General features: G+C 37.2%; 6 protein-coding genes across 6 annotated transcripts; 4 read left to right on the forward strand and 2 right to left on the reverse strand.

Annotated features, from left to right (window-relative positions):
• The first annotated feature begins 2,331 nt into the window (after window positions 1-2,331).
• LOC106417196 (disease resistance protein RML1A-like) lies at window positions 2,332-5,646 on the forward strand. Its single transcript, XM_013858038.3, has 3 exons — window positions 2,332-3,231; window positions 3,453-3,749; window positions 4,393-5,646. Exons 1-3 carry the CDS (start codon window positions 2,491-2,493, stop codon window positions 5,530-5,532), a joined length of 2,178 nt encoding a protein of 725 aa, XP_013713492.2. The 5' UTR covers window positions 2,332-2,490; the 3' UTR covers window positions 5,533-5,646.
• Window positions 5,371-8,114, reverse strand: LOC106416637 (chaperone protein dnaJ 39-like). Its single transcript, XM_013857558.3, has 10 exons — window positions 7,574-8,114; window positions 7,384-7,507; window positions 7,123-7,205; window positions 6,927-7,038; window positions 6,752-6,856; window positions 6,630-6,680; window positions 6,384-6,473; window positions 6,185-6,293; window positions 5,896-6,098; window positions 5,371-5,816 (listed from the first exon to the last, which is right to left on the reverse strand). The coding sequence occupies exons 1-10, from the start codon at window positions 7,708-7,710 to the stop codon at window positions 5,577-5,579; spliced, it is 1,254 nt and encodes a 417-aa protein (XP_013713012.2). The 5' UTR covers window positions 7,711-8,114; the 3' UTR covers window positions 5,371-5,576.
• Window positions 8,115-12,502: 4,388 nt separating this feature from the next.
• LOC106417194 (F-box protein At1g49990-like) lies at window positions 12,503-14,418 on the forward strand. Its single transcript, XM_048739881.1, has one exon. The coding sequence runs from the start codon at window positions 12,725-12,727 to the stop codon at window positions 14,057-14,059; it is 1,335 nt and encodes a 444-aa protein (XP_048595838.1). The 5' UTR covers window positions 12,503-12,724; the 3' UTR covers window positions 14,060-14,418.
• A 582-nt stretch (window positions 14,419-15,000) lies between these two features.
• LOC106416425 (metalloendoproteinase 5-MMP-like) lies at window positions 15,001-16,525 on the reverse strand. Its single transcript, XM_013857300.3, has one exon. The coding sequence runs from the start codon at window positions 16,380-16,382 to the stop codon at window positions 15,198-15,200; it is 1,185 nt and encodes a 394-aa protein (XP_013712754.2). The 5' UTR covers window positions 16,383-16,525; the 3' UTR covers window positions 15,001-15,197.
• A 1,152-nt stretch (window positions 16,526-17,677) lies between these two features.
• On the forward strand, window positions 17,678-19,299 carry LOC106416396 (deoxymugineic acid synthase 1-D-like). The gene is made up of 4 exons (XM_013857272.3): window positions 17,678-18,084; window positions 18,271-18,514; window positions 18,616-18,795; window positions 18,890-19,299. The coding sequence occupies exons 1-4, from the start codon at window positions 17,765-17,767 to the stop codon at window positions 19,115-19,117; spliced, it is 972 nt and encodes a 323-aa protein (XP_013712726.1). The 5' UTR covers window positions 17,678-17,764; the 3' UTR covers window positions 19,118-19,299.
• Window positions 19,300-20,499: 1,200 nt separating this feature from the next.
• LOC106417752 (two-component response regulator ARR3) lies at window positions 20,500-21,786 on the forward strand. The gene is made up of 5 exons (XM_013858508.3): window positions 20,500-20,748; window positions 20,825-20,901; window positions 20,989-21,066; window positions 21,138-21,208; window positions 21,277-21,786. Exons 1-5 carry the CDS (start codon window positions 20,574-20,576, stop codon window positions 21,554-21,556), a joined length of 681 nt encoding a protein of 226 aa, XP_013713962.1. The 5' UTR covers window positions 20,500-20,573; the 3' UTR covers window positions 21,557-21,786.
• Window positions 21,787-23,699: the final 1,913 nt, after the last annotated feature.

Genomic DNA, 23,699 nt, shown 5'->3' on the forward strand with positions numbered 1-23,699 from the left:
CGAGTATTTACTTTCGAGTTATTTACGTGGCTTTAACGAGGAATGGCTTTCGAGGTATTTACGAGGAAATTTAGCGACGTCCTTACGTGGAAGCTTTACGTGGTCTTTACGACGAAATATTCTTCTTCGCTTTTACGACGAAATTATTTCCTCGCTACGTTACGACGAATTAGCGAGGATATATGCGTTACGACAAACGTATAACGACGAAACGGGTTTCCTCGCTAATTCCTCGTAACACTGCTTTTACGACGAAATCACGAGGAAAACTGCCCTCGTAAAACTTGTGTTTTCTTGTAGTGAGGCCAGTACTGAAGTGGCATATGCGCCAAGGAGAGAAGAGACAATCCGGTCTCAACTATGTGACGGTGCTTCCGTTCAGAAAGACCATTGTGTTCAGGAGTATGGGGTGGGGTTGTAAGATGAGAGATACCATGAGAGGCAAGGTAATGACGAAGAGCTATGAACTCCCCACCATTATCAGAGTAGAGGTTGCAGATTTTGTGTTTGAACTTGGTTTCGGCTAAGGGTTTAAAGGTCTCAAAGATGGCTTTTACTTCAGACTTTTTGGTAAGGGGAAAGAGCCATGTGTACCTAGTGAAGTGGTCAACTAGGACAAGATAATATCGATAGTTTTGAGTAGATAAAATAGGAGATTGCCACACATCTGTAAATATGTACTCGAGAGGATGAGAAGAGATGATTGTACTTTGGTGAAAAGGGAGTTTTTGAGTTTTATTAAGTAAACAATCATTGCAAGGCAAAAGCTTAGAAGAGTTTGTGGAACAAGGTAAAGAAAAATGAGAAACAACAGCTTTTAGAATAGATAAAGATGGGTGGCCAAGTCTTTGATGCCATTGGTTAAGGGTGGCTTTGGTGTCAGGGTAGGAAACATAGGAAGCTGCAGGTTTAGGTATCGACACCGGCCACTCATACAAATCACCCCTCGCGTGCCCTTGAAGCAACTGGATCCCCGTGCTGAGATCCTTCACCTGAAAAGAAGCAGGAAAGAATTCCACAGAGACTTGATTAGCATTGCAAAGACGATATACAGAAATCAAGTTCTTGTTAACACTTGGAACACAGAGAATATCTTTCAAAGCAAGGCGTTTAGTAGCAGTTGGAAGAGAGGCAGAACCAATATGAGTAATAGATAAACCTGAGCCATCAGCTATTGCAACTTCATCACCTCCAGTAAACGGTTGATGCAGGGCCAGATTATTTAAATCGGCAGTAAGATGGTGCGTAGCACCGCTATCAAGCAGCCAAGCATTCGGATTGAACTGCGTAGCATGCGCAGCATTGGCCCGAGGCTGGTAGAGAGAAGAGTTCAGCATCGAGTTCTGTTGGTTTGATGTCGCAGAGGTGTTGCCATGGAGTTGAGGACAGCGACGAGCACTGTGACCAAAGACACTGCATATCTGGCATTTTCCTTGATACCCACGGGAGCTGTTTTGCTGGGTGGATGAGGTGAGCTGTTGTTGTTGCCATGTTGGAGCTCCGCGGTTGTTGCTGTAGCCACCACGGCGAGTGTTCGGATAGCGGTTGTTGCTAGAGGAGCCTCTGGAGTTGGTGTAGTTAGCCGTGATAGGAGCAGAGCTCGGCTGAGTGCTGAGAGTTTGAAGTTTGGCTTCTTGGTTAAGGAGTTTCTCATGAATCTCTGGAAGAGAAGGAGGCGTATCACGACCATCAATTTGATCTGCCATGGTCTTGTACTCTTCGGGGAGGCCATCAAGGATATACTCAATCTGATCCTCATGGTCAAGTGCCTTGCCAAGCAAGGCAAGTTCATCAAAACGAGTTGTCAGGCCCTGAAAGTATTCATTGATTGACTTTGTTCCTTTCTTCCAACCCTGGATCTGTTGACGGATTTGCTTAACATGAGCACGGCTTGGCTTGGCGTAGGTCATCGTCAGTGTGGTCCAGATCTCGGACGCCGTAGCTGCAGTAGAGAGTATAGGTTGGATTGTGGTGGTAATCGCTCCAAGTAAGGCACTGTAAACCAACCGATCTTGGCGTTTCCAAATGTTGAAGGCAGGATTGGGAGTGACACCTTCATCGGTAGTGAGGGTTGCAGACGGCACAACAACAGACCCATCAATGTAACCGGCAAGGTCGTATCCATCAAGCAAGGCGTGGACTTGTCTACTCCACATCAGGAAATTGGAACTGGTGAGTTTGGTGACATTACTCATGTTGATATTCAGGATGGAGGTTGTCGCAGAGATCGCGATCGTTTCAATGGTGGAGTGGGGTGAGTTTGTAGCGCCTGACATGTTGGAGAAGAAGACGTAAAAATTTTGAAAAAGAGTATGGCGGCTTTAGGTTATTCAAGCTCTGATACCATATAGAATACGCTGAATGAATTCTTATTAAGTATGTAGAAGGTATTTATACATAAATACATGTAGGGTTTATAAGACTACTAAGTAATTACAAAGAGATCCTTGAAGTCTATATTATTTACTTAACATATTGAACCAAACCAATATGAATGTATGTCACTTAGATGTGATAAGTGAAAGGTTATGCAACCAAAAGGTTCTTATCGTTCTTGATGATGTAGATAGTCTTGATCAGCTAGATGCTCTAGCTAAAGATATATATCATTTTGGTTCCGGAAGTAGGATTATTGTGACTACGAAAGATCAAGAGCTTTTGGAAAGATATGGCATTACCAATACATACCATGTGGGTTTTCCATCTAATGGAGAAGCTCTTGAGATCTTCTGTAGATATGCTTTTAGAAGAAACTCTCCAAAATATGGTTTTGAAAAGCTGGCAATAAGAGTAACAGAGCTTTGCGGTAATCTTCCGTTAGGTCTACGTGTTGTGGGCTCATCTTTAGGTGGGAAAAGTGGGGATGAATGGGAAGTTATTATCCATAGGCTAGAAACTAGTCTTGATGAAGATCTTGAGAGAGTATTAAGAGTCGGATATGAGACTTTACATGAGAAAGATCAAGCTCTGTTTCTTCACATTGCTATATTTTTCAACAACAAAGACCAAGATTACGTAAAATCCATGCTCCATGACTGTAATTTGAATGTTGAACATGGGTTGAGAAACCTAGTCAATAGATCTCTCATAGACATATCTACCAATGGAGAAATAGTGATGCACAACTTACTACAACAAATGGCTAGACAAGTCATTCAAAGACAAGAACCTTGGAAACGCCGCATTTTAATTGATCCTCATGAGATTTGTGATATTCTTGAATATGAGACAGTAAGTTCTTTTTCACTTTCTTTTCACGTATTTGTTAGTTTAACTTAATTACTTAAATTTTGGTGAAGATAAATATCTTAATAATATTTTCTACGTTGAAATATGGTTTATAAAATATGTCTAGCAATGACTGTGGCTTTTAAAGTTTAGATAACTCATTTATTGAAGATAACATCTTACCTATTGTGCTAACAAATTCTACTATTTTGGGAATTGTTTAGGGGACTAGAACAGTGTGTGGCATATATTTCGATACATCAGAAATAGGCGAAGTGTTTGTAAGCAAGGGAGCTTTAAAAAGAATGAGTAACCTTCAGTTCCTGACAGTCCACAAAAGAAAACACTGTGAAAAAGACATAGTGTGCATACCTCAGGACTTGGAGTTTCCACCTCGTCTTAAGTTACTACATTGGGAGGTGTACCCAAGAAAGAGTCTCCCTATGAAATTTCATCTCGAAAATCTTGTCGAACTCCATATGCGCGATAGCCAGCTCGAGAAGCTCTGGGAAGGATCTCAGGTTTGATTTAGTTTGAACATATACACACACACATATATATATATATATATGAATGTGTACTTTCTATTCATGTTTTGATGGTGTTCTCTCTGCTATTTGGTATTTGGACTCGGTTTCAGCTTCTTACAATTCTCAAGAGAATACGGAAAATTCGTTTTGGCGGGAAAACAATATTTTACGTTTTTGCAGAAAAATTCTGTTTTGTAGTTTTGGTGGGAATACTTTTTTTGCGGTTTGGTCAAAAAACTAAATTTTGTGGTTTGGCAAAAGAACTCAATTTTGTGGTTTGGCAAAAAAAAACATAATTTTACGGTTTGGCGGAAAACTAATTTTTTGCTGTTTTGACGTGAAAACTCTCTCTGTTTTACATAATCGAATGAATTTTAATTTTTAATATTTATATATTGTATAAAAATGATATGAAGCAAAACTAATGAGCTAGAAACTTAACCCTACAAAGCTTATGTGTTGATTATGTTCAGCTCTATTTTAACCATGTCTCAAAAGTCAAGGTTATGGTTACAAATTTTGATGCAGGATTAGGATTAACCTTGTTAGGCTGAGGCCCATTTTAACATGTGTAATTTCTATTCATGTTCTGATGGTCTTCTGTTTACTGTTTGGTGTCTGATTTTGGTTTCAGCCCCTCACAAATCTCAAGAAGATGGATTTGGCAATGTCGTGTCATTTAAAAGAACTCCCAGATCTTTCAAATGCAACAAATCTCGAGAGACTAAATCTGAATGACTGCGAGAGTCTGGTAGAGATTCCATCCTCTTTTTCAAATCTTCACAAGCTAAAAGCGTTGAGCATGTTTGGCTGCACAAAGCTAGAAGTCATTCCAGCTCACATGAACTTGGCATCTCTTGAGTCGGTTGATATGACTGCATGCCAAAGATTGAGAAACTTTCCAGACATCTCTAGGAACGTCTCAAAGTTCTCTATCTCAGTCGAGGAACTAGACCAAGTGCCTGAGTCTATCAGGCTTTGGTCTCGTCTTCATGTTCTCACCATAACCAGCAAAGGAAAACTAAAGTCCTTAACACATCTTCCCCAAAGTGTAAGGCATCTACACCTAAGCTGCATTGGTGAGCAGAGGATTCCATATTTCAAGAAAAGTCTCCAGCGGGTAGAACTTTATCTAAACAGCTGCAGAAGTTCACTAGTTAGGGGAAATTGTGAACTCAAGGAGGGACTTACTTGTCCTTATGACACTCCATACACGCAACTCAATTACACGAACTGCTTCAAACTGGACCGAGAAGCACGGACAGCAATTATAACAAAACATTTTGCTGAAGGCTGGGCTTGTTTACCTGGAGGAGAAGTGCCTGTAGAGTTCGATCACCGAGCCAAAGGAAATCGTGTGACCATACATCCCATGAGTAACATGTCTCTCACCATTTTCAAGGTTTGTGTGGTGATTTCTCCTAACCAGCAAACCAGAGAATCGGAACAACTAGCGTGTCGGCGTATAAGCAAAGGCATTGAGGAGATCAGTGTTTATGCTATTCCTAGGATTCAAAGAAAACATTTATTTCTATTTCCTTCATACTTATTGCAAGAAGCTACTGGCAGAGAGGTTGTGTTTGAATTCAGCGGTGGATTCGAGATTGTTGAATGCGGTGTCCAAATTTGGAAGGATGAATCAGAAAGAAACCAAAGTGAGGAAGAAGATGTCAGCAATAACCAGCAGGACAAATATAACATCAGCAAAGCTTGGGAGGAAGAAGAAGCTGAGGAGTATGTGAATCTGAATCCAGCAAAGCGTACAAAGAGATGAAACATATTGTACAACGAGATGAATTACGCTTATGTGCCTTAAGTTTAAGTCTCTTTAGTTTTTTTCTTGTCTTGTCTTAGCTGAATATTATACCATTTCTTCTTCTTCACTCCATTTTCTTCCCTAACTGTGACCTCTCCTTCTTCTCTAGCTTCCATCAAAAGACTGCTCTTCTTCTTCTTGCTCTTTCCCTTGCCCCAGCTCTTGCTTGAACTTTGCTTTGTGGGTGGGAAAGTTGTGTAAGCTGAGCATATCTCGTTCCTCCTCTTGAGAAGCTCATCAATCTACAAAAATCAACAAATCTCAGCTACTTGTTCTTTAAATTAATCAAGAAAATAGAAGAGAAGGGGTGATATATCTCACTTCTTGTACTTCGCCTGCGCATTTACTAGCCATATCTGTGAACTGTGAAAAAACGTCGTGATATTCAGATTCAAACTTCAATAGCTCGGTTCTTTTAGAGACTATCTGCGCTTCTGTTGAACGGAGAGTCTCTTTCTCGTTAGCGAATGGAGCAGATGAGAATATTTCTAGCGTGTAGCTCACGCTTTTGAAAAAATTGTCACCTATAGTAGTAAAATATGACACCAAGTGAGGTCATTCTCTAAAGAGTGGACTAATGATTCCTATTAAAAACTGTTAACAAACGTACCGTACACAGCAAACACATGAGTTCCAGCTTTCAGTTCAGTGATCTCGAGGGGCTGGAAAGTGTCTAGCCTTTTGAAAAATCCAGTCTCTGGATCCCTTGAGAGAGCCCTCTGTGAACAGAAAAGCAAAAACTGAGTACATGGCGGTCGAGAAAGAAGGTAAATGTGTTTACTTAAAAGAGTGTAGAGAAGATAGTTAACTGAATTAACCCTGGGATCGAAACGGTAAACAGGGAAGCCGAAAAAATACAATCCTGCAGTTGAGAGCTTTCCTGTTTTCCTGCTGTCTTCCTATTGCAGAAAGAACAAAAGCATAAGAGGCAAGAAGATTCAATTTGATTCATAATCTTTTACGTTATAGGTAAATGAGAATAATAAAATTAGTAAGTTTTCTTATGGAACCATTCTTGTGATGCAACTAAGAGATGTGACAATAAAACTCCATACCTGTAGTGCCAGTCTCAGTCCTCCACTCTCTTCTTGATCAAAGTAAAGCAACTGGAAAGCAAAAGAATATGAAAAAACAACCACAAGATTATTGATCAAGAAAGGCAAAGAGAGTTAGTTACCTTGAATTTGTTTTTAGCAGATGAGTGGACTTTACATATCAATCCAGCCTGAGATTCTTCTTCTGTTAACGTAACAGAATAAAAGTGCGCAGATTGCTTTTCAACCTGTTTAGAGAAAAGCAAATATGTCAGAGGCGAAACATTATTCAAATAAAATAAAAAACTAAAAACTTACCTTCCTAGAGACAACTTGTCCAACCGCAAGAGGCAGAGTAGTAACAGTACCATTCAACGCCTCCTCCAACAAATTTGCTGAGACTGTTGTTTTGATTTGCACACCAAGCTTACTGTGTTAGGACAAAAAAATTCAACTTGTTAATGAAAGAAAGAGAAAACAGAGAGTGGGTGCAATTTTTGCATTAGGAACTCACTTGAAAAGCGCGGCGAACATAGTATTAACAGCTCCTAAGCTAGAAAGATCAAGCTCAAGGTCTTCATTTTCTTGACCAGCAGCCTACAAAAAAAACATCACAGGTGAACAAAAAAAGAACTAGAAACTACAGCCTTAGGTGTGGTTTAAGGTTATTTGGAAACAGCAAACTGTGGAATGCTTTTTCCAACTATTGGCAATCTACAAAGTTAAACTATGTTTCACACAATAGTGTCACAACATGGTACTATATTCAACTAACCTCAGAAGCAGTTGTATCATACTGACGCCGATTCTCTGGATCAGACAAGACATCATAGGCAAACGTAACCTCCTTAAACATATCCGCTGCAACCGGGTCGTTTGGGTTCTTATCCGGATGGTACCTGAATAAACTCAAACTCAGTACATTAAGAGTCAGTAAATTTTTCAAGAAAATCAAGAAGTTGAACCTGAGAGCCATTCTTCGATAGGCACTTTTGATCTCTTGATCGGTGGAGTTGCTGGGGATGCCGAGGACTTCATACGGATTCCTCCTGAGCTCATCTTCCCCGGCGACTTCCTTCTCCGACGACGTATGAGTAGGCATAGTTCAAACAAATCCGATCTGTTGTTTAGAATTTTTCTGTGGCTACAAGAGATGAGAATGGTTCGTTTAAATTCCCAAAACGTGGGGATCTTCGCTTGGAGAAGTGGGGGAAATGATGGATCATGCCTCGTGAATTGTGGTACTCCCCGGAACCCTAGGAGGATGAGGAGAGACAGAGAGAGAGGAAGCTCCATGGGGAAAACCCCACAATCACTTCAACTGTAGAATGAATTGGAAACACAGAGACAAGGGAGAAGAGACAAACAGACACATATTCTTTTGTTTGTCTAGTTTTAAATTTTCACATCAACATTTTGTAATTAGAAACGGCCCAAATTAAACAGATCAGGAACCCATTAAAAACACTAAATATAATTTCGACTAGTTACCAACCATAACAATAAAAAGAATGAAATAAATCAGAGAATATATATGTTGAACGGTTTGGACTATGAGGTTGCCCCAAAAAACTATCAATGTTACACATGGAAATGGAGAGACTGCTATGGACAATCTCGTGTCTAAAAGAGCTATAGATCTTTGTGATTCGTATTGAGAGAGATTGTTCGAATTTTGTGGATATAATCGATTAACTGACCCGTGGATAGTTCGAAGCCTTCCGTCCGGCATCACTTCGAGGACAATTTTTAAGTTTACCGAAAGTGCTGACTAAAAATTTCGAATTTTTTATATAGCTCTATTATCTTTGTGTTGGGTGTACAAGAGCTATCTCTATGAGATGTCTTAGTCTGTTTAGTACGTTGAGAGTTTGTTGTGATCAGCAACAAATTTATCGGTAGATATTATCGTTTTTGATTCTTCGCGAATGACACATGAAAAGTAAGTATTCCTTTTCGGAAAATTTTTTGACGAAAAAGAAGTCCTTTGAGCGCTAGCGACGTCTCGATATGCCGAAAGTTGAGCTTTTTATGTTGTTTTTCAAGTGATGGGGCGTTCTGACGATAGATAGATTTTGGGAGGTTTTCCGCCGTGTTAAAAAGTTTCAAAAATTCAGAGTTTAGAAACGGATTATTTTGAATTTTTAGAAATATATGAGTATACGTATATGTACCCACTCCCCCTTTTTTAATGAGGGGGATAGCTGAGCTCGTCATGTGACGAATTGTCTACGTACCCTTTTCATGGAGCCATCTCGTAGTTCCGTGTGAAGCGTTGCTTAGTGGTAGTATTTCTTGAGATCGCGTTCCAAGTTCTCAAAATTTTGATGTCCTGCATGTTTGAGATTTCGTACGTACCTGGTCGAACTACTTTTATGATTTTTTAAGGTCCTTCTCAGTTTGTCCCGAGTTTTCCTGCGTTCCGCTCGATGGTGTTCTGGAAAATAATCTGTAGGACTAAGTCGCCCTCCTTGAATATGCGGCTGCGTACGTTAGTGTTGTAGTACTTTGCAGCCGCTTGCGGATAGTTTTGAATTCGTATAAGGGCATGGTCTCGACGTTCATTGATCAGATCTAGCTCGTCCAGCAACATTAGATTGTTTGAATCTTCTCGTTCTGGGAGTAATCTTCTGCGTACTCCGGGAATTCGAATTCCGCTGCCGTATACGAGGGCGAATGGGGTTTCTCCCGTTGCGCGTCTCGGAGTAGTGCGATGTGACCATAAAACTCTTTCGAGTTCTTCGGCCTATCTACCCTTTTTGGCGTCCAACCGTTTCTTAAGCCCATCGAGGATGGTCTTGTTAATGGTTTCGGCTTGGCCGTTGCACTGCGGGTATCTAGGAGTTGATTTGGTCGAAATGAATTGCCATAGGATATTCAAATTCGAACAATCTCTCTCAGATTCGAAAGGGCCCAGAACGCGGCTAAGAGCTCATTTACGATTTTATAAAAAGAGCGCTTTCGAAACGACGTCGCCCCGAAGGATATTCAAATTCCTCGTATAGCGTAGGCAATTCGAGGTGTTAAGTTAATTGTTGCCGTTTTATACGAAATCAAGCGTTATGACGGTTTATCTTTTGTTACGCAGGAGAAGATAAATGTCAAGTTCGGAGGATAAATATGAAGTTTCCGAAGATAAACACATAGATCGAAGAAAAATGAAATATTTCCGCGAAGAGATAAACTCGATTGAGAGCATAAAGGGAAAGATCAAACCGCCTCTAGGAGGACTATATAAGGACGTCAAGGTTGAAGATGCGAAGGGGACAATTCTTTTTACTCTTAGAACTCTTTGCACTTAGAAACTTTTAGGGCTTATTCTCGACATGTTCTGTTTCTATGACTCGCACTAGATTACTAGAAAAACTCGTGCAGGCAGTTCGATCTCTTGTTCTACTTTTTCAATCGAACTACGTTCGGCTTAATCCTCGAAAGGGGTATGTAGGCAGCCTTTCATAAGGTTTAGTCCGAAATCAATCAAAACCTTTTTCGTATCTTTTTCATCTTCTGTTATCAAGTTGCGACTCAACAAGGTTTAAGGTTTTTTGGTTGATAGAACTAGGTAATTCGCTGACAACTCTTGCGGCCGAAGCTTTGATAATCTCTTGTAATGGTCGCAATGCGCTTACGCGGATTTGAAATAAGATCTACTTTTTCTATAAATTCGTTTTGTTATCTTTTCATATTTTCCGCATTTATTTGGTCACTTGTCGTTGGCTCTCGCCAGAGGATCCAGAACCTCAGGGAAAGTTAGGGTTTCTTGACTTTCCTCCGATTACGGACAAGATTTTTTGCATTTTTTCTAAACAAATTTTTGGTATAACTTTTGTGCAGTAGATTTTTAGTGAGACTATTTAAATTGAAAAGAAACCACTCGAAAAATGTTCAAGAAATCTTTATGCCTTAATTAGGTGTTTTATAGAGGACTAGCGTTTATGAGGAGTATTCGGAGCACGGTGAAGCCTCGATGTTAACGAGTTATTGTTTTATTTTAAATATATTTATATATAATATATTTTAGTTTGTGTATTTAATTATAAATTATTATATTGAATTATAAAAATTAGATATATTCATATCTAATCTATTAAAACAGGAGTACAAAATTAAACTAACCCTGAGTTTTCAATGTTAATTACTTTTGAATGCCACTGAAACTATTATTACTCTTTCCTTAAAATTAGCTTGTCTTTTCCGATCATTTAATGCATATTTCCTCATTTTAATTTATGCATTAAAAACGGAAACAACTTCAAACGTTAAACATATGTGAATTAACTTAATTACATGAAAAATCTCAGGCAAATATAAATATATCTTACCACTGTAACGAAAAAAAATTTCTTCTTCTCCTACAATGAGATGAATCGAATTACTTCAAAAGTAAATCAATGGATTATAACTTTAGTTTAATCTGCAGTTTTCTTCTTGACGTAGAACTTGATATTCCTGTTTAGATAGCGATGGATTATAACTTTAGTTTTTTTTTTTGAAAAAACTAAAATCATTAATCCAATTATTCTTTCATACATGAATCTAATTAATAATACATATAAAAAGAAGTCACGTTAGTCAAAGCAGCATACATATTATTAATAAAATAGATAAAAGGAAGTTATTTAATAGAGATTTTACATGACTTATAAAATATAAATCAGCTATACCAATCGATGATCTAATCTTTCTGAACTAATCAAATCAATTAATTCAAAATCTAAACAGAATATCTTTGCATTTGTTGAAAAAAAAAATCTTTACCGATAAAAATTAAGTTCTAACCTATAATCACTCTCAAATATTTAATTTACCTATAAAATATAGAAATTGTATCCTATAATTTCGTTAACTTCTACATTTTGGTGAATAATAAATTATCATTAAAAAATTTCCCTATCAATTTTTCTTTGCTAACTTGCGGAAGAGTTCAACATTAATTAAATTATTTGTAAATATTTCAACTGCAAACAATTGACTATATTTGCGTATAGTAGGAGATATTTTGGTAACAATTTAATTGTTGCAAATCAAGGGATTTTATCGTGTAAAGTGTTTAGGTATATTTTCTTCGTTAGGGTTTTACAATCACGTTATATATACATATATATACTGTACCTTGCATATATATATATTCAACATCACCTCAATAGCTCCTAAACAATTTTTTTAGTTCGCTTCTTAGAGGTTATAATGTCAACAAACAAGAGTTTTACATTGTTAAACTACTTGAAGCCAAGGTTGAGTAAATGGTGTGTGCAGGTGAAGCTGATTTAATCAAGAAAACAAACCCCTCCCTATGCTGATGAAACAGTCGAAATGGTTTTGGCTGATAAGACTGTAAGTTTTACCTACATTGTTTAAATGTTGGTTATACTTAAAGTTTCTAATCGATTTTTGTTTGTTTACAAGGTCATAAAATCCATGCATCATGCAACAGATCACACATGTTTCTGATCCAGCGAGACCTTATGATAGGAAAGTGGCGTGTGATTGAAAACTTTAAGGTATCCGGTGTGGGTAAAGGAAAATACTCACCATGCTAACTATTAAATAGAATGTTTTATATCTTTCAAAATTTAAGGATATTTTATTTATAGTTTGTATCATGCTAACTATTAGTTATTTATTTGATCATAATTCCAAATTCAACTTTATGTTTCCTATGTATACTATACGTACCTTAAATTATATGTACGCCGTCTGTTTTTTTTTTTTATAATACAAACAATCAAAAAAATATACGAAAAAATTAATACCCGCCCGACCGGGCGGGTCAAGATCTAGTATCGTATTATATAAAACAAATAAATTAGATAAATTTGTAGATTTAAACAAATTATTTTTTAATTTCATGGATTTATACTAATTTAAATCGATTTAAACCAATTTATGACACTTTAAACCTATTAAGTTCGTATAAATCAGATTTTAATAAAATCGTTTTGGATAAAGGAAAAATGATTTACTTTCCGTTTGTTTTTATAGCAAATGATTCACTTCCATTTCTACATTTTCATCACATAGTAACTATTGATTTTCTTGACCTTTGAATTGCAATTGAGTGTCCATCAATAACGTTTTATTTGCTCATAGACAAAATTCAAATCCCAAAACTGAAAATGAAAAGGCCTCTCACAGAGAGTGCGGAAGACAACCCTAACCCCTCCACAAAACTCAGCAAAATCTCAATGGAGAAGAGAAGAAAAAGACTCCCAGAAGTGATACTGGTGGAGATACTCGCCAGACTACCCATGAAAGCCATCGCCAGATTCAAATCAGTTTCCAAAAAATGGAACTCCGAAACCGAATCTCCTTATTTCATCCGTCGCTACTTCTCTCTTCACCCAAACTCATCAACATGGTCTCTCATGTTCCTAACCAAGCTTTACCATCCTATCACAGAAGCCATCGGCTTCCACGGAGGGGACACATGGGATCTCCCCAAGTCTCTAGCTTCCTACGTACTGCCTTTCCAACCGTACCCAAATCTCCCTACTGTTAACAACTATTATTACGTAGCTTCGTCCAACGGATTGATCTGGATCGAGGTCTACCTCACCCATCACAACCGCAGATCATTCGTGGGTAATCCAGTTTCGAAGCAGTGGGTTGAAATCCCTCCTCCTCCGAATAAATGTGCCGCCACTGGTCTGGTGACACGTGTCGAAAACGGCCTGGTTACAAGCTTCAAAGTCGTTAGGACTTGTAGTAATCAGACAAGGAATGTGTGGAGAGTGTATGTGTATTCGTCTGAGACAGGGTTGTGGAGTTTTAAACGGCTTTTGTCGTTTTGTCCTGTCGATGGTGCTAATCCTCCAGTGAATATCGACGGGAAGCTTTACCTGTGGGAAAAAGATTCTCATGAAGAGGATCTGATGGAAAACTTTATTCCTAAGGAGTTTGGATTCCTTGTTGGTTTTGACTTCTATCGTGATGATAATAAATGTCAGGTTGTACCTTTACCTATCCCGGATAACAAGTACGTTAGGAGATGCTTGACTACTTCAAGAGGCGATGTTATGTACGTGGAGATATTGTATCGTAGACTGAAGGTTTGGAGGCTGAGTAGCAACAACCCGGAGGGTAGTGAACTGTTGTGGGAGCTGTCGCGGGAAGAAATCAACTTGGCGTCTATTGGATTTGATGTCTTCTGTTTCCCGTTGGCTATGAATCCGTTTGATGGTGATATCATCTACCTATGGAGTCGGGAACATGATTGCGTGGTAACGGGTAACTTGCAGACTCTAGAGTTTGTTCTTCATCAAGAATCAGAGAACTGGAGTAGTAGCAGTAATGGAGGTTGCTATCGCTTTAACAAGTTGGATTGCAAGAGGTATATGGACGGTTTTCGCAATGAAACTTCTACTTCTGTTGTCATCTTATCCCAGTTTGTGCTTCCGCCGTGGATGGACTTGGTACCCCGTCCCCCACATACTCGTTTAACTCTCTATTAGCATCAGATATGCTCTCCCAAGTTCAACTTGCATGATAACATGTGTTGTGCAATCTCTTTTTAATTGCTTTTTGATTACTTTGTTTTGTTTCACATATATCTTTGCAGTTCTGTAAGAATTTCAAGGGAAATATATGTTCAGACCTTTACATAAAAATCTCAGAACGCAAGCTTTTTTTTTTAGTACGTTAAAATTCTTGTTAATGCTGTAAGAATCTTGGCAATGCTGTAAGAATTGCGAAGGAAATATATGATGAATTGATGATCAGACCTTTACATAAAAATGTCAGAACACAAGGCAACTCCTAAATGCAAGAAAATCTAAAGCATAACCAACTCTACCTTACGAGAAAAGCAATTGGTGCAGTCTCAACTTTTTGACCAACACGATTGACAAGCCCAAAGTACTCATTTGCAAAGTATGTCAAACTGTAAAGAGCAACCCAAAATATATCCTATTACATAATGCACTCTATATAATACAAGATTAACTAATGAATCATTTCATTATACTATTGTCATATCTTAGCCGCAGCAAAATTAACGTACCAACCCATATGCATGCATACACATATACACTTACATATTCAGAACAAAGGAAATTTCTAGTTACATGGAAAAAACCAAACAGTACAATGTGAACATTTTCTTGACTGACAAGAAAAGTAACATGGCCCGACACAGTTAACTTAGGCGTATATTCAGGTTTTGTTTAAACTTCATATATCCCAATTAGATAAAAATCGGTACTAGTATTTTTTGTGAACTTCATAAAATTTAGGGAGTGGCATTATTTGGGTAGAAGCGTCACACATATGTCTATAAAGATTATAATGAACAAAGCTTGAATATATTCGATTCTAGTTTTCTTTTGACTAAATTTATAATGGATTAAGTTCGAATATATTCGATTTTAAAGAGGATAGAAATTATTGCCAAACATAAAAGGAACAATATGATATATCAACAAAGATTTGAAAATATAATAAATACAAATGTTGTAAATTATCCTTTTAGATATTTTTCAAATTATAAGAAAATTTCTCCAAAAAAATCTTAAATAAGATATTCATGATTAAACATAAATATTTGTGTGTCTCTGCACTTTGAGAAACTCACGAAAGATCACTGTAAAAACGCTAGCAACAAATCAAAAGTATACACGTGGCGATCGAAGATAGGCTAAACACCAACCCTCTCCAGAACTCAGCACCACCGCTGGTTTCACTTCGACGGTTAGAACCACCGTCTCCATACAGATGCTGTATCCCCTCAATATCATCCTTCGCTAACTCCACCTTCCGATGTCCACCGGAAATCGCCGGATACATAATCGCATCCTCCACCGACGAGTGACCTAACCCAAGCAGATGTCCGATCTCGTGTACAGCGACCGACTCCAGATCCACCACCGACGTCACCGGCAATATCTGACGGCTCACATCCTCTCCCGAGATCAGCCAATCCTCGTCGCCGTCGAGATGAAACATCCCCGTAGGCGGAGACGACGCGTGCGCTAGCGTCCCCATCGGTCCATCGAACGGCTCTCCGTCCCCGTGATCGCCGGCGAAAAACCCGATCACTATATCGGCCCTAAGGATGGACTCAGAGCGCGTGAAGTTCAACGGCGTAACGTCCGCCCAGCGCGTGAAGGCGCGTGCGAACACTTGCTTCACTTCTTCCGTTAGATTGTTGAGAGGAAAAAACGCGTAGCTCAGATCTCGATTCCGTTTCGGCCACTGCGGCTTCCCGGGGAAAAACGAGTAACGCGCCACCGTACGGAGCTTCTTACCGGCGTTCATCTCCGACGTAGTGCCGTCGATCATGTCCGGGTTGCCGCATCTCGGTTTAACGATCTGGCCTAGAGTCGACGCGTCGAGTTTGCCGGTGACTTTGAGGTTGAAGTTCTTCTGGTAAGTGGTGATGGCTGATTGGAGGACGTCGTCGAAGTCGTCGGTGAAGTTATCGACGGCGGCGGGGATGTAACCGAAACGACTGAAGTATTGTTTGAGTTTGGAGAGGCCGTCGGCTTTGTCTCCGACGTGGCAACCGGTTAGTTTCTCGAAAGTTTCCCACGCGCTTCGAGTGGCGTTTAGGAGGTGTAACGGTGGTATGGAAGAGATGTTGGTGTAGAATGTCGCTGAGATTGGAGTCACTATGACGACGAGGAGGCTCAGAAGCGTTAGCAGTTGCAGAAATCTCATTTTCTTGGATGGGAAAAATGAAGATGAAACGACGTCGGGTGTTATAATGCTACACTTGCTCCATTTTTCCACACGGTGTTGTAATTGGTACACGTGACAAGTTGTTGAAAATCGAAGCATGTTACGACATGTATATAGACTCGTCGGCGAATGGTTATAGATTAGTGGTATATCTTAATCAGTATTTGAATGCGGGATAATTGAAAAAAAGATGAATCAGTTACTAGATATATATATGTGTATATATAATTTATTTGTTTTATTAAAAGGGAAATACCCTAAAATATCACTAAAAAAATTCTATCACTCTAAGAACCAAAATGACCAAAATCTAAAAAGTTTTTAATATCTTTATTTTATGTTCATCTACTAAATACTTTTTCAAATAAAATAGTGATACCTAATACACTCATCTACCTAATGTCGCATTAATTTAAAACAAATTAAGGTCCGATTATATATTTTCGTTCTAAACTGAAAAAGAATCAAAAGTGCCTCCATTAGCAATATTTAATGGAATCTTTCACAATTAAAATCCCCTAGAGTATATTTGCAAAGTGATTTTGCCAGATGTCTTTTCTATAATCAATTTCACAAAACAAATATGACATGACTAAAAAAATTGATGACATGTCTTATACCTTAATATGACATGGACAATTACATTTAATGTTAATTTATATTTTTGGTAAGCTTTTTAAAATATGGTAATAACTCATATATTACATTTAATGTCAATTTATATTTTGGAATTTTTTTTTAGAATATGGGAATAACTCATAAATCATTATTAAAATAAATATATTCAAATATGGCATTATAAATTTCGAAATATAATTTAATTAGTTTTTTTTTAAATTATACAATTTTATTACTAAAATTTTCAAAAATATATACAATTTTTTTAGAAAATTATAAAAATTTAATCGTAAAATTATTATTTTTTATATATCTACAAATTTTATAAATATTGTTTAATTTTAATTTTTGGTAATTATACAACTTTTACAAATTTATTTAATATATTTAATTAAAATAAATAGATAGAAAAATCTATCTAAGATTATAATTTCAAATATATACATGCATATTCTTAAATATATTTTTTATGTTTAATTAAATCAAATTTATATTAAAATATTGATACGAAAAAAGAAAATTTACAATATTAATAAAATTTTATTTAAAATATAATTTATATTTATCTGTTAAAAAATATTTTACTGCACGAAGACACCTAGTAGATAAAAAATAAAAAAAATAAAAAGGGAATGAAAAGTGATTCTCAATCAAAATTTCTTTAGGTACCCGTAATAATTTGCCACTTCTTTTTTCATTGTTTATTTTAAATTCTTTACTTTATTATATGATAAAATTATTTTTAAATATTAATATTTGTTTTTTAAACTTTTCTTGACGTTCTAACCAATGAATGCTCTAACACGAGCATCAGTCACTGAAACGATTCTGTAAGAGCAAACTTTCGTTGACTTTCTAAACTAATGTCTGCGATGACAGTCCCCAACCTCGCTATCGGATCTGATCACCACCTGATGCCTGTTATCGGTTTCGGAACCGCCGCATCTCCCCCGCCTGAACCATTGCTGCTGAAACAGACGGTCCTTGACGCCATCAAGCTCGGCTATCGTCACTTCGACACGTCTCCAAGGTATCTGACGGAGGAACCTCTCGGCGAAGCTCTAGCTGAGGCGGTTTCTCTCGGCTTGGTCGGATCTCGATCCGAACTCTTCGTCACTTCCAAGCTATGGTGCGCCGATGCTCACGGCGGCCTCGTTGTGCCGGCGATACAGCGTAGTCTCAAGTAAAGCTTTAACTCTCCTTTTTAAAAATTTATAAATGGATATTTGGAGGACTTGAAGTACTGATTATCTCTCACTGTCGGAGACTTTTCTTGTCTTGTTATTAAGTTCATGTAATGAAGAACCAAGCGCTTGGGCTTTAAGCTTTGTCTCTTATTTTACTTGACAATGTATGTTTTTTTTTGCAGAAACCTTAAGTTGGACTATCTTGATCTTTACCTGATTCATTGGCCGGTTAGTTCGAAACCGGGGAAGTACAAGTTCCCCATTGAAGAAGATGATTTTCTACCAATGGATTATGAAGCAGTTTGGTCTGAAATGGAGGAATGCAAGAGACTCGGGCTTGCAAAGTGTATAGGAGTGAGCAACTTCTCCTGCAAGAAGCTTCAACACATCCTTTCTATCGCCACAATCCCGCCTAGCGTCAATCAAGTAAAATCCACCTTGTCAATACTCAAGATTAGCTTTGGTTTTGTTAGAATAGATAGGATTAGCTGAAACAATTGGAGATATATTGTTAATGTGTGAGAAAGGTGGAGATAAGTCCAGTTTGGCAACAGAAGAAACTAAAGGAGCTTTGTAAGTCTAAGGGCATTGTTTTGACTGCTTACTCTGTGTTGGGATCAAGAGGAGCCTTTTGGGGAACTCCCAAAATCATGGAGTCTGATGTTCTTAAAGAAATTGCTGACGCCAAGGGCAAAACCGTTGCACAGGTACTATTCTCAAAAGATCTCATCTGTTGAACAATGTGAGCGTGATCATTTGTAATCAAGATTTTGGTTAAAAAGATGAATCATTTGTTGGCAGGTGAGTATGAGATGGGCGTACCAGGAAGGAGTGAGCATGGTGGTGAAGAGCTTTACAAAAGAGAGATTAGAGGAGAATCTCAAGATATTCGATTGGTCTTTAACTGAGGAAGAGATGCAAAGAATCTCCACAGAGATTGCTCAGTGCAGAATCGTCGGCGGTGAGGTTTATATCTCCAAGAAAGGTCCCATTAAATCTCTAGAGGAAATGTGGGATGGTGAGATCTAAATCACTTCGTGGGGAAGTGACCCAGTAGATCCCATTTTGTATCATGATCGTAAACGATTTACTTGTCATTCCCTTACTTCATTCTCATGGTCATCATAACTTTCACCGAAACAAGGCCAAACAGTCCCATGGCTCAAGGGTTAATTATATCAGACTCTTCAAAAAAACCAGATTTGTTACTATTATGTATCGCAGTTTTGCTGTCACAAACGAGCTTCGCTGGGGTATCATATCATGATTAATCCCAAGTAATTCAAGAGGATTTTTAATCCATAGAAGCTCATGACCGCAAGTGCCATGGATCTATATAGTGCTATGTGGATAAGACTGGTGAATTACCGTGAAGAACAATATAGCTACAGAGAGCGCATCGGAGTACATGGACATAAAACTTAATCAGAGTCACAACAGGCTGTCAAACGAAGATCTAAGGTAGAGGAGAGTAGGATGTCTTCTCCAAGAGAACCTTTTAAGTAACATACTACACAGCGTCCCATGCATTTGATGAGATACATGCATGAACTGAGTGAGAATATTGTAACTCAATTTGGGACGAATGTGGGCTAAGATAAATAAGCCCATGTTGAATAAACTTCCGATTAACTCATAACACACACACAATACAACTGTATCTCTAGTGAATCTCTCCTCAAGATCTCACTCTCTCACAATACAACTGTATCTCTAGTGAATCTCTCCTCAAGATCTCACTCTCTCACAATACAGAGTATCAACTGGAACTATGAGCTAATACATCGATAAAGTATATCCTTCACTCTCTCTTTATCTATACTCTAGCTTCATTGTAACTGTCAAAGCCTCTCTGTCCCTCAGAGTTTTAGCTTCCTTCCATCTTCTTCCGCGTCATCAGCTGGTACTACTTACAGCTTATCAGCCCACCAATGAGATGTACGTACGTACTTCGTCGGATGCATGTAAAATGGGCCGTAATCGGATGCAACACAATGGTTTTGTTCCATCGGTGTGTCAAACGATCATGCACCACTAAGACCACACTCGAAGATAATATAAACGCAGTGCTTCTATTATATTTCAGTGCCAAAAGTATTTCAAAATACCCAAATTTTTTATGCGGAAACATGTGTGAAGAAGCTTTGAACTAGTTGATAATGGTGCTCACCAAATCATCAACATATATAAGAATATGAACATGGTCACATACCCAAGTGAATAAAGATTAGTCTATTTTGTCAACAATGTAAGTAAATGTAAGAATCAAAGAAAACACACATGTCTTTTTACATCATACAGTTACTAAATCGCGTTTATTTTCAGTCGGAGGAATGTCTTTATTTATTTCTTTTTAAGTAAGAAAAGGACAGCAATAAAGATTTGATTTTGAAAGCTTATTATAAAAGGAAGTGAAGGAGAAGAAAGCAAAAACAGAGTTGGCACTTTCTCTCTTCTCTCTTTCCTCACGGCCGGACACAGAGCTATGCCTCTAGACGGTGGCGTTTCTTGTCTACGCAGGTCAGAGATGATCGGAATAGGAATAGGAGAACTCGAATCTCCGCCGCTGGATTCAGACCAAGTTCACGTTCTCGCCGTTGACGACAGCCTCGTCGATCGTATCGTCATAGAAAGATTGCTTCGTATTACTTCTTGCAAAGGTTTGCTTGTCTGTCTTCTTTTTTCTTCATTTCAAAATAAATAAATAAAAACTTATCTACTGAGATTCAAATGCAGTCACGGCGGTTGATAGCGGATGGCGTGCTCTGGAGTTCTTAGGGCTGGACGATGATAAATCCTCCGTAGAATTCGATGTAATCTCTCAAAAGAATCAGTTTTAAGTTTATAAGAGCTTTTTTGAGATTTTTACATAATTTGATTTTGATTTTTGAATCTTTCAGAGATTGAAGGTGGATTTGATCATAACTGATTACTGTATGCCTGGAATGACGGGATACGAGCTTCTCAAGAAGATTAAGGTTTTGAATATTTTCCCGCCATGAAAATAAGTTTCTTAAGCTGAACAGTGTGGATTTTTTTTTTGAAACAGGAGTCGACTAGTTTCCGAGAAGTTCCGGTTGTGATAATGTCGTCGGAGAACGTTCTCACTCGAATCGACAGGTTAATCTTTTTTTGGGAATATTTTTAAGTTTTGAAAAGTTAAAATTCAAAAATAATAAAAAATGCAGATGCCTTGAAGAAGGTGCGGAGGATTTCTTGTTGAAGCCTGTGAAACTCGCCGACGTGAAACGCCTGAGGACTTACTTGACGAGAGACGTTAAAGTCTCCGACGGAAACAAACCCAAGGTTCCTGAAGATCTCAGCCGTTTCTCTTCTTTGGCTATGGTTACTCCTCCTCCGCCATCCATTACCTCGGTGGAATCCGTGTCTCTGTCGCCGGAGTCTTCGGTTTCGCCGGTGGATTCGCCGATAAGACCGATGGAGATGAGGAGTCCCGGATTAGATTAGAGAGATCCGTGGGATGACTTTCTCCGTTAACTTTTCTACTTTTGACGGGTTTATTGACTGCACGTTGACTTCACGCCGTCAGTTTATGGATCTCTCGTTTATATTGATTGATCGATGTGGGGTCTCTTTACTCTTGTACGAAAACTTTTTGATTTTCTTGTATTTAACTACATACTGTATGTTTCTTTAATCAAATAAGAGTTCAATTATCAAATAAGATTTCAGAGCTGGTTTTTTTTTTTTTAATTCAGAGCTGGTTTTTAATTCATTAGTTACGGTGCCAGCGATTATATAATTTGTTAATTCGATTGTAGATCCAGTGATGTACGAACTGGAGTATAAAGTAATACCATTTTACACTAAAAAAAAGTAATACCATTTTACACTTAAAATACAAATCCGTTATTCTTTTATTATGCATACTAAAAAAGAATATAAATACTTTTATAATAGAACTAAAATTGTATATGTTCCAAAAATAACACTTAAGAAAAAAAAATATACAAATGTTAAAAAGAATATATAAAAAGAGAATAAAAAGATAGAAAGACACATATATTCACATGATTGAAGGGTTATGAATTAGCATTTAAGTTTTATGAAATGAGGTTTAGGGATTAAGGATTAGGGTTTAGCATTAGGATTTAGGGCTTATGATATAAATTTTTATTTTTAAAAAAAATATAATGTTTTAATATTTGAAAATATTTATATTAAATGTATTATTCACAAATGATATATTAGTTTTTTATTCTTTAACAAAGACTATTTTGGTTATTTTCTAATTTGTGTATTATTTTGTGATAAAACTATTTTGTACTAGTTTTTAAGAAATTTTCCCTAAAAATAACATCTATCAGATTTTCTTGTTTTCATATATTGAAAATGTAACTTTACTATCTGTTCAAATTATAACTGAAAATTGAACATCATTTAGTTATTAATCCAGATTTTTAGGTTATAGATTATTTAAAATTTGTCAACAGAGATGAACACTTATAAAAATCATGAGACAAGAAGTGCAAACTAATTAAAGATTTTGATCCAAAAAAAACTAATTAAAGATTATCATATAGGGATTCATATGAACATATCTAACCTGCAATAATAAATTAGTTAGATATTATATGTCCTAATCACACGTACTTATTTCTTGATTGGCACCACGACCAGAATAATCTACTTATAGAGAGAAAGTATATTAATGTATATTGAACTTACTTTAGAATCAAGGATCAGATCGGATACTACAAGATGTTACAGTACTAGTAGTTAATTAATTAACGAGACCCTTACATTTGCCCATTGGAACTTCGGAAGAGGCATTAATTTTAAAAAGGAAGATGCAAATGCAATGTATCAAGATGAATAATCATTGTAGACAACAGAATCAACCCAAAGATATCCCTCACGTTTGGCGTACTAAACTTGTAATTATTCAATCTTTATCTTCTTCCAATTTGATTTGTGTTTTGTCCCCTTAACGTACGGCAGATATACAACTTTTGATTTGATTTTCTAAGTAGAACATGCGATAAAACATTGACTTACAATTTTTTAAATGTAAGTATTTGCAAGTGATATTTATAATGCGAAAGCTAATAATTCACACTTGCGAGATACACAGTCGGTGTGGTGATCTGGATGTGTATATTAGCTTCAAAATATGATTTTTTTTCTGAATGATGGTAACATTATTTGGAATATCAAAAGAAGAAAAATTTGTACAGATGTTTCTTCCGTTGATGCTAAGTTTTATTGCATGTTCAACACAGTCAGAAGGCTGGAGTTCGTGAGAAGATTCGTACATAGTCTACAAGCCATAATGGAGGTTTCGTGTTCCTTGGCCTTCATCGTGACATACAACTTTGTATTGCTTATATGAAAGATCCAAAATATTATGGGAAAGATCCAAAATATTATGGGAGGATAAAACACATCAAAAGTAATATATAAACTTTTGAGAGACTACATTGTGGTAAAGAAAGAGGTAATCATTAACTATATACACAGAATTATAGTTGACCCATTTACTAAGCTCTTCTTAGAAATGTTTATCTTGCTCATATTTGAACTTTATATTTGCGACGCGTAGAATTTGATGAATATACTAATAGAATTGTGCCACACATTGTATTTTATT

The sequence above is a fragment of the Brassica napus genome, chromosome A9 (assembly GCF_020379485.1).
Source record: "Brassica napus cultivar Da-Ae chromosome A9, Da-Ae, whole genome shotgun sequence".
In the NCBI taxonomy this organism is placed as follows: domain Eukaryota; kingdom Viridiplantae; phylum Streptophyta; class Magnoliopsida; order Brassicales; family Brassicaceae; genus Brassica; species Brassica napus.

Excerpts from the sequence above, each read along its gene's own strand:
- LOC106416637 (XM_013857558.3), bottom strand. The coding sequence starts at position 7,710 with ATGCCTACTCATACGTCGTCGGAGAAGGAAGTCGCCGGGGAAGATGAG. Across the intron at positions 6,474-6,629 it reads GACTGAGACTGGCACTACAG|GAAGACAGCAGGAAAACAGG; the intron begins GTATGGAGTTTT and ends TTTCTGCAATAG. Across the intron at positions 5,817-5,895 it reads GCGCAGGCGAAGTACAAGAA|ATTGATGAGCTTCTCAAGAG; the intron begins GTGAGATATATC and ends TGATTTTTGTAG.
- LOC106417752 (XM_013858508.3), top strand. The coding sequence starts at position 20,574 with ATGCCTCTAGACGGTGGCGTTTCTTGTCTACGCAGGTCAGAGATGATC. Across the intron at positions 20,749-20,824 it reads TCGTATTACTTCTTGCAAAG|TCACGGCGGTTGATAGCGGA; the intron begins GTTTGCTTGTCT and ends ATTCAAATGCAG. Across the intron at positions 21,209-21,276 it reads GTTCTCACTCGAATCGACAG|ATGCCTTGAAGAAGGTGCGG; the intron begins GTTAATCTTTTT and ends TAAAAAATGCAG.
- LOC106417196 (XM_013858038.3), top strand. The coding sequence starts at position 2,491 with ATGAATGTATGTCACTTAGATGTGATAAGTGAAAGGTTATGCAACCAA. Across the intron at positions 3,232-3,452 it reads ATATTCTTGAATATGAGACA|GGGACTAGAACAGTGTGTGG; the intron begins GTAAGTTCTTTT and ends GGAATTGTTTAG. Across the intron at positions 3,750-4,392 it reads AGCTCTGGGAAGGATCTCAG|CCCCTCACAAATCTCAAGAA; the intron begins GTTTGATTTAGT and ends TTTTGGTTTCAG.
- LOC106416425 (XM_013857300.3), bottom strand. The coding sequence starts at position 16,382 with ATGCTTCGATTTTCAACAACTTGTCACGTGTACCAATTACAACACCGT.
- LOC106416396 (XM_013857272.3), top strand. The coding sequence starts at position 17,765 with ATGTCTGCGATGACAGTCCCCAACCTCGCTATCGGATCTGATCACCAC. Across the intron at positions 18,085-18,270 it reads GCGATACAGCGTAGTCTCAA|AAACCTTAAGTTGGACTATC; the intron begins GTAAAGCTTTAA and ends TTTTTTTTGCAG. Across the intron at positions 18,796-18,889 it reads AGGGCAAAACCGTTGCACAG|GTGAGTATGAGATGGGCGTA; the intron begins GTACTATTCTCA and ends ATTTGTTGGCAG.
- LOC106417194 (XM_048739881.1), top strand. The coding sequence starts at position 12,725 with ATGAAAAGGCCTCTCACAGAGAGTGCGGAAGACAACCCTAACCCCTCC.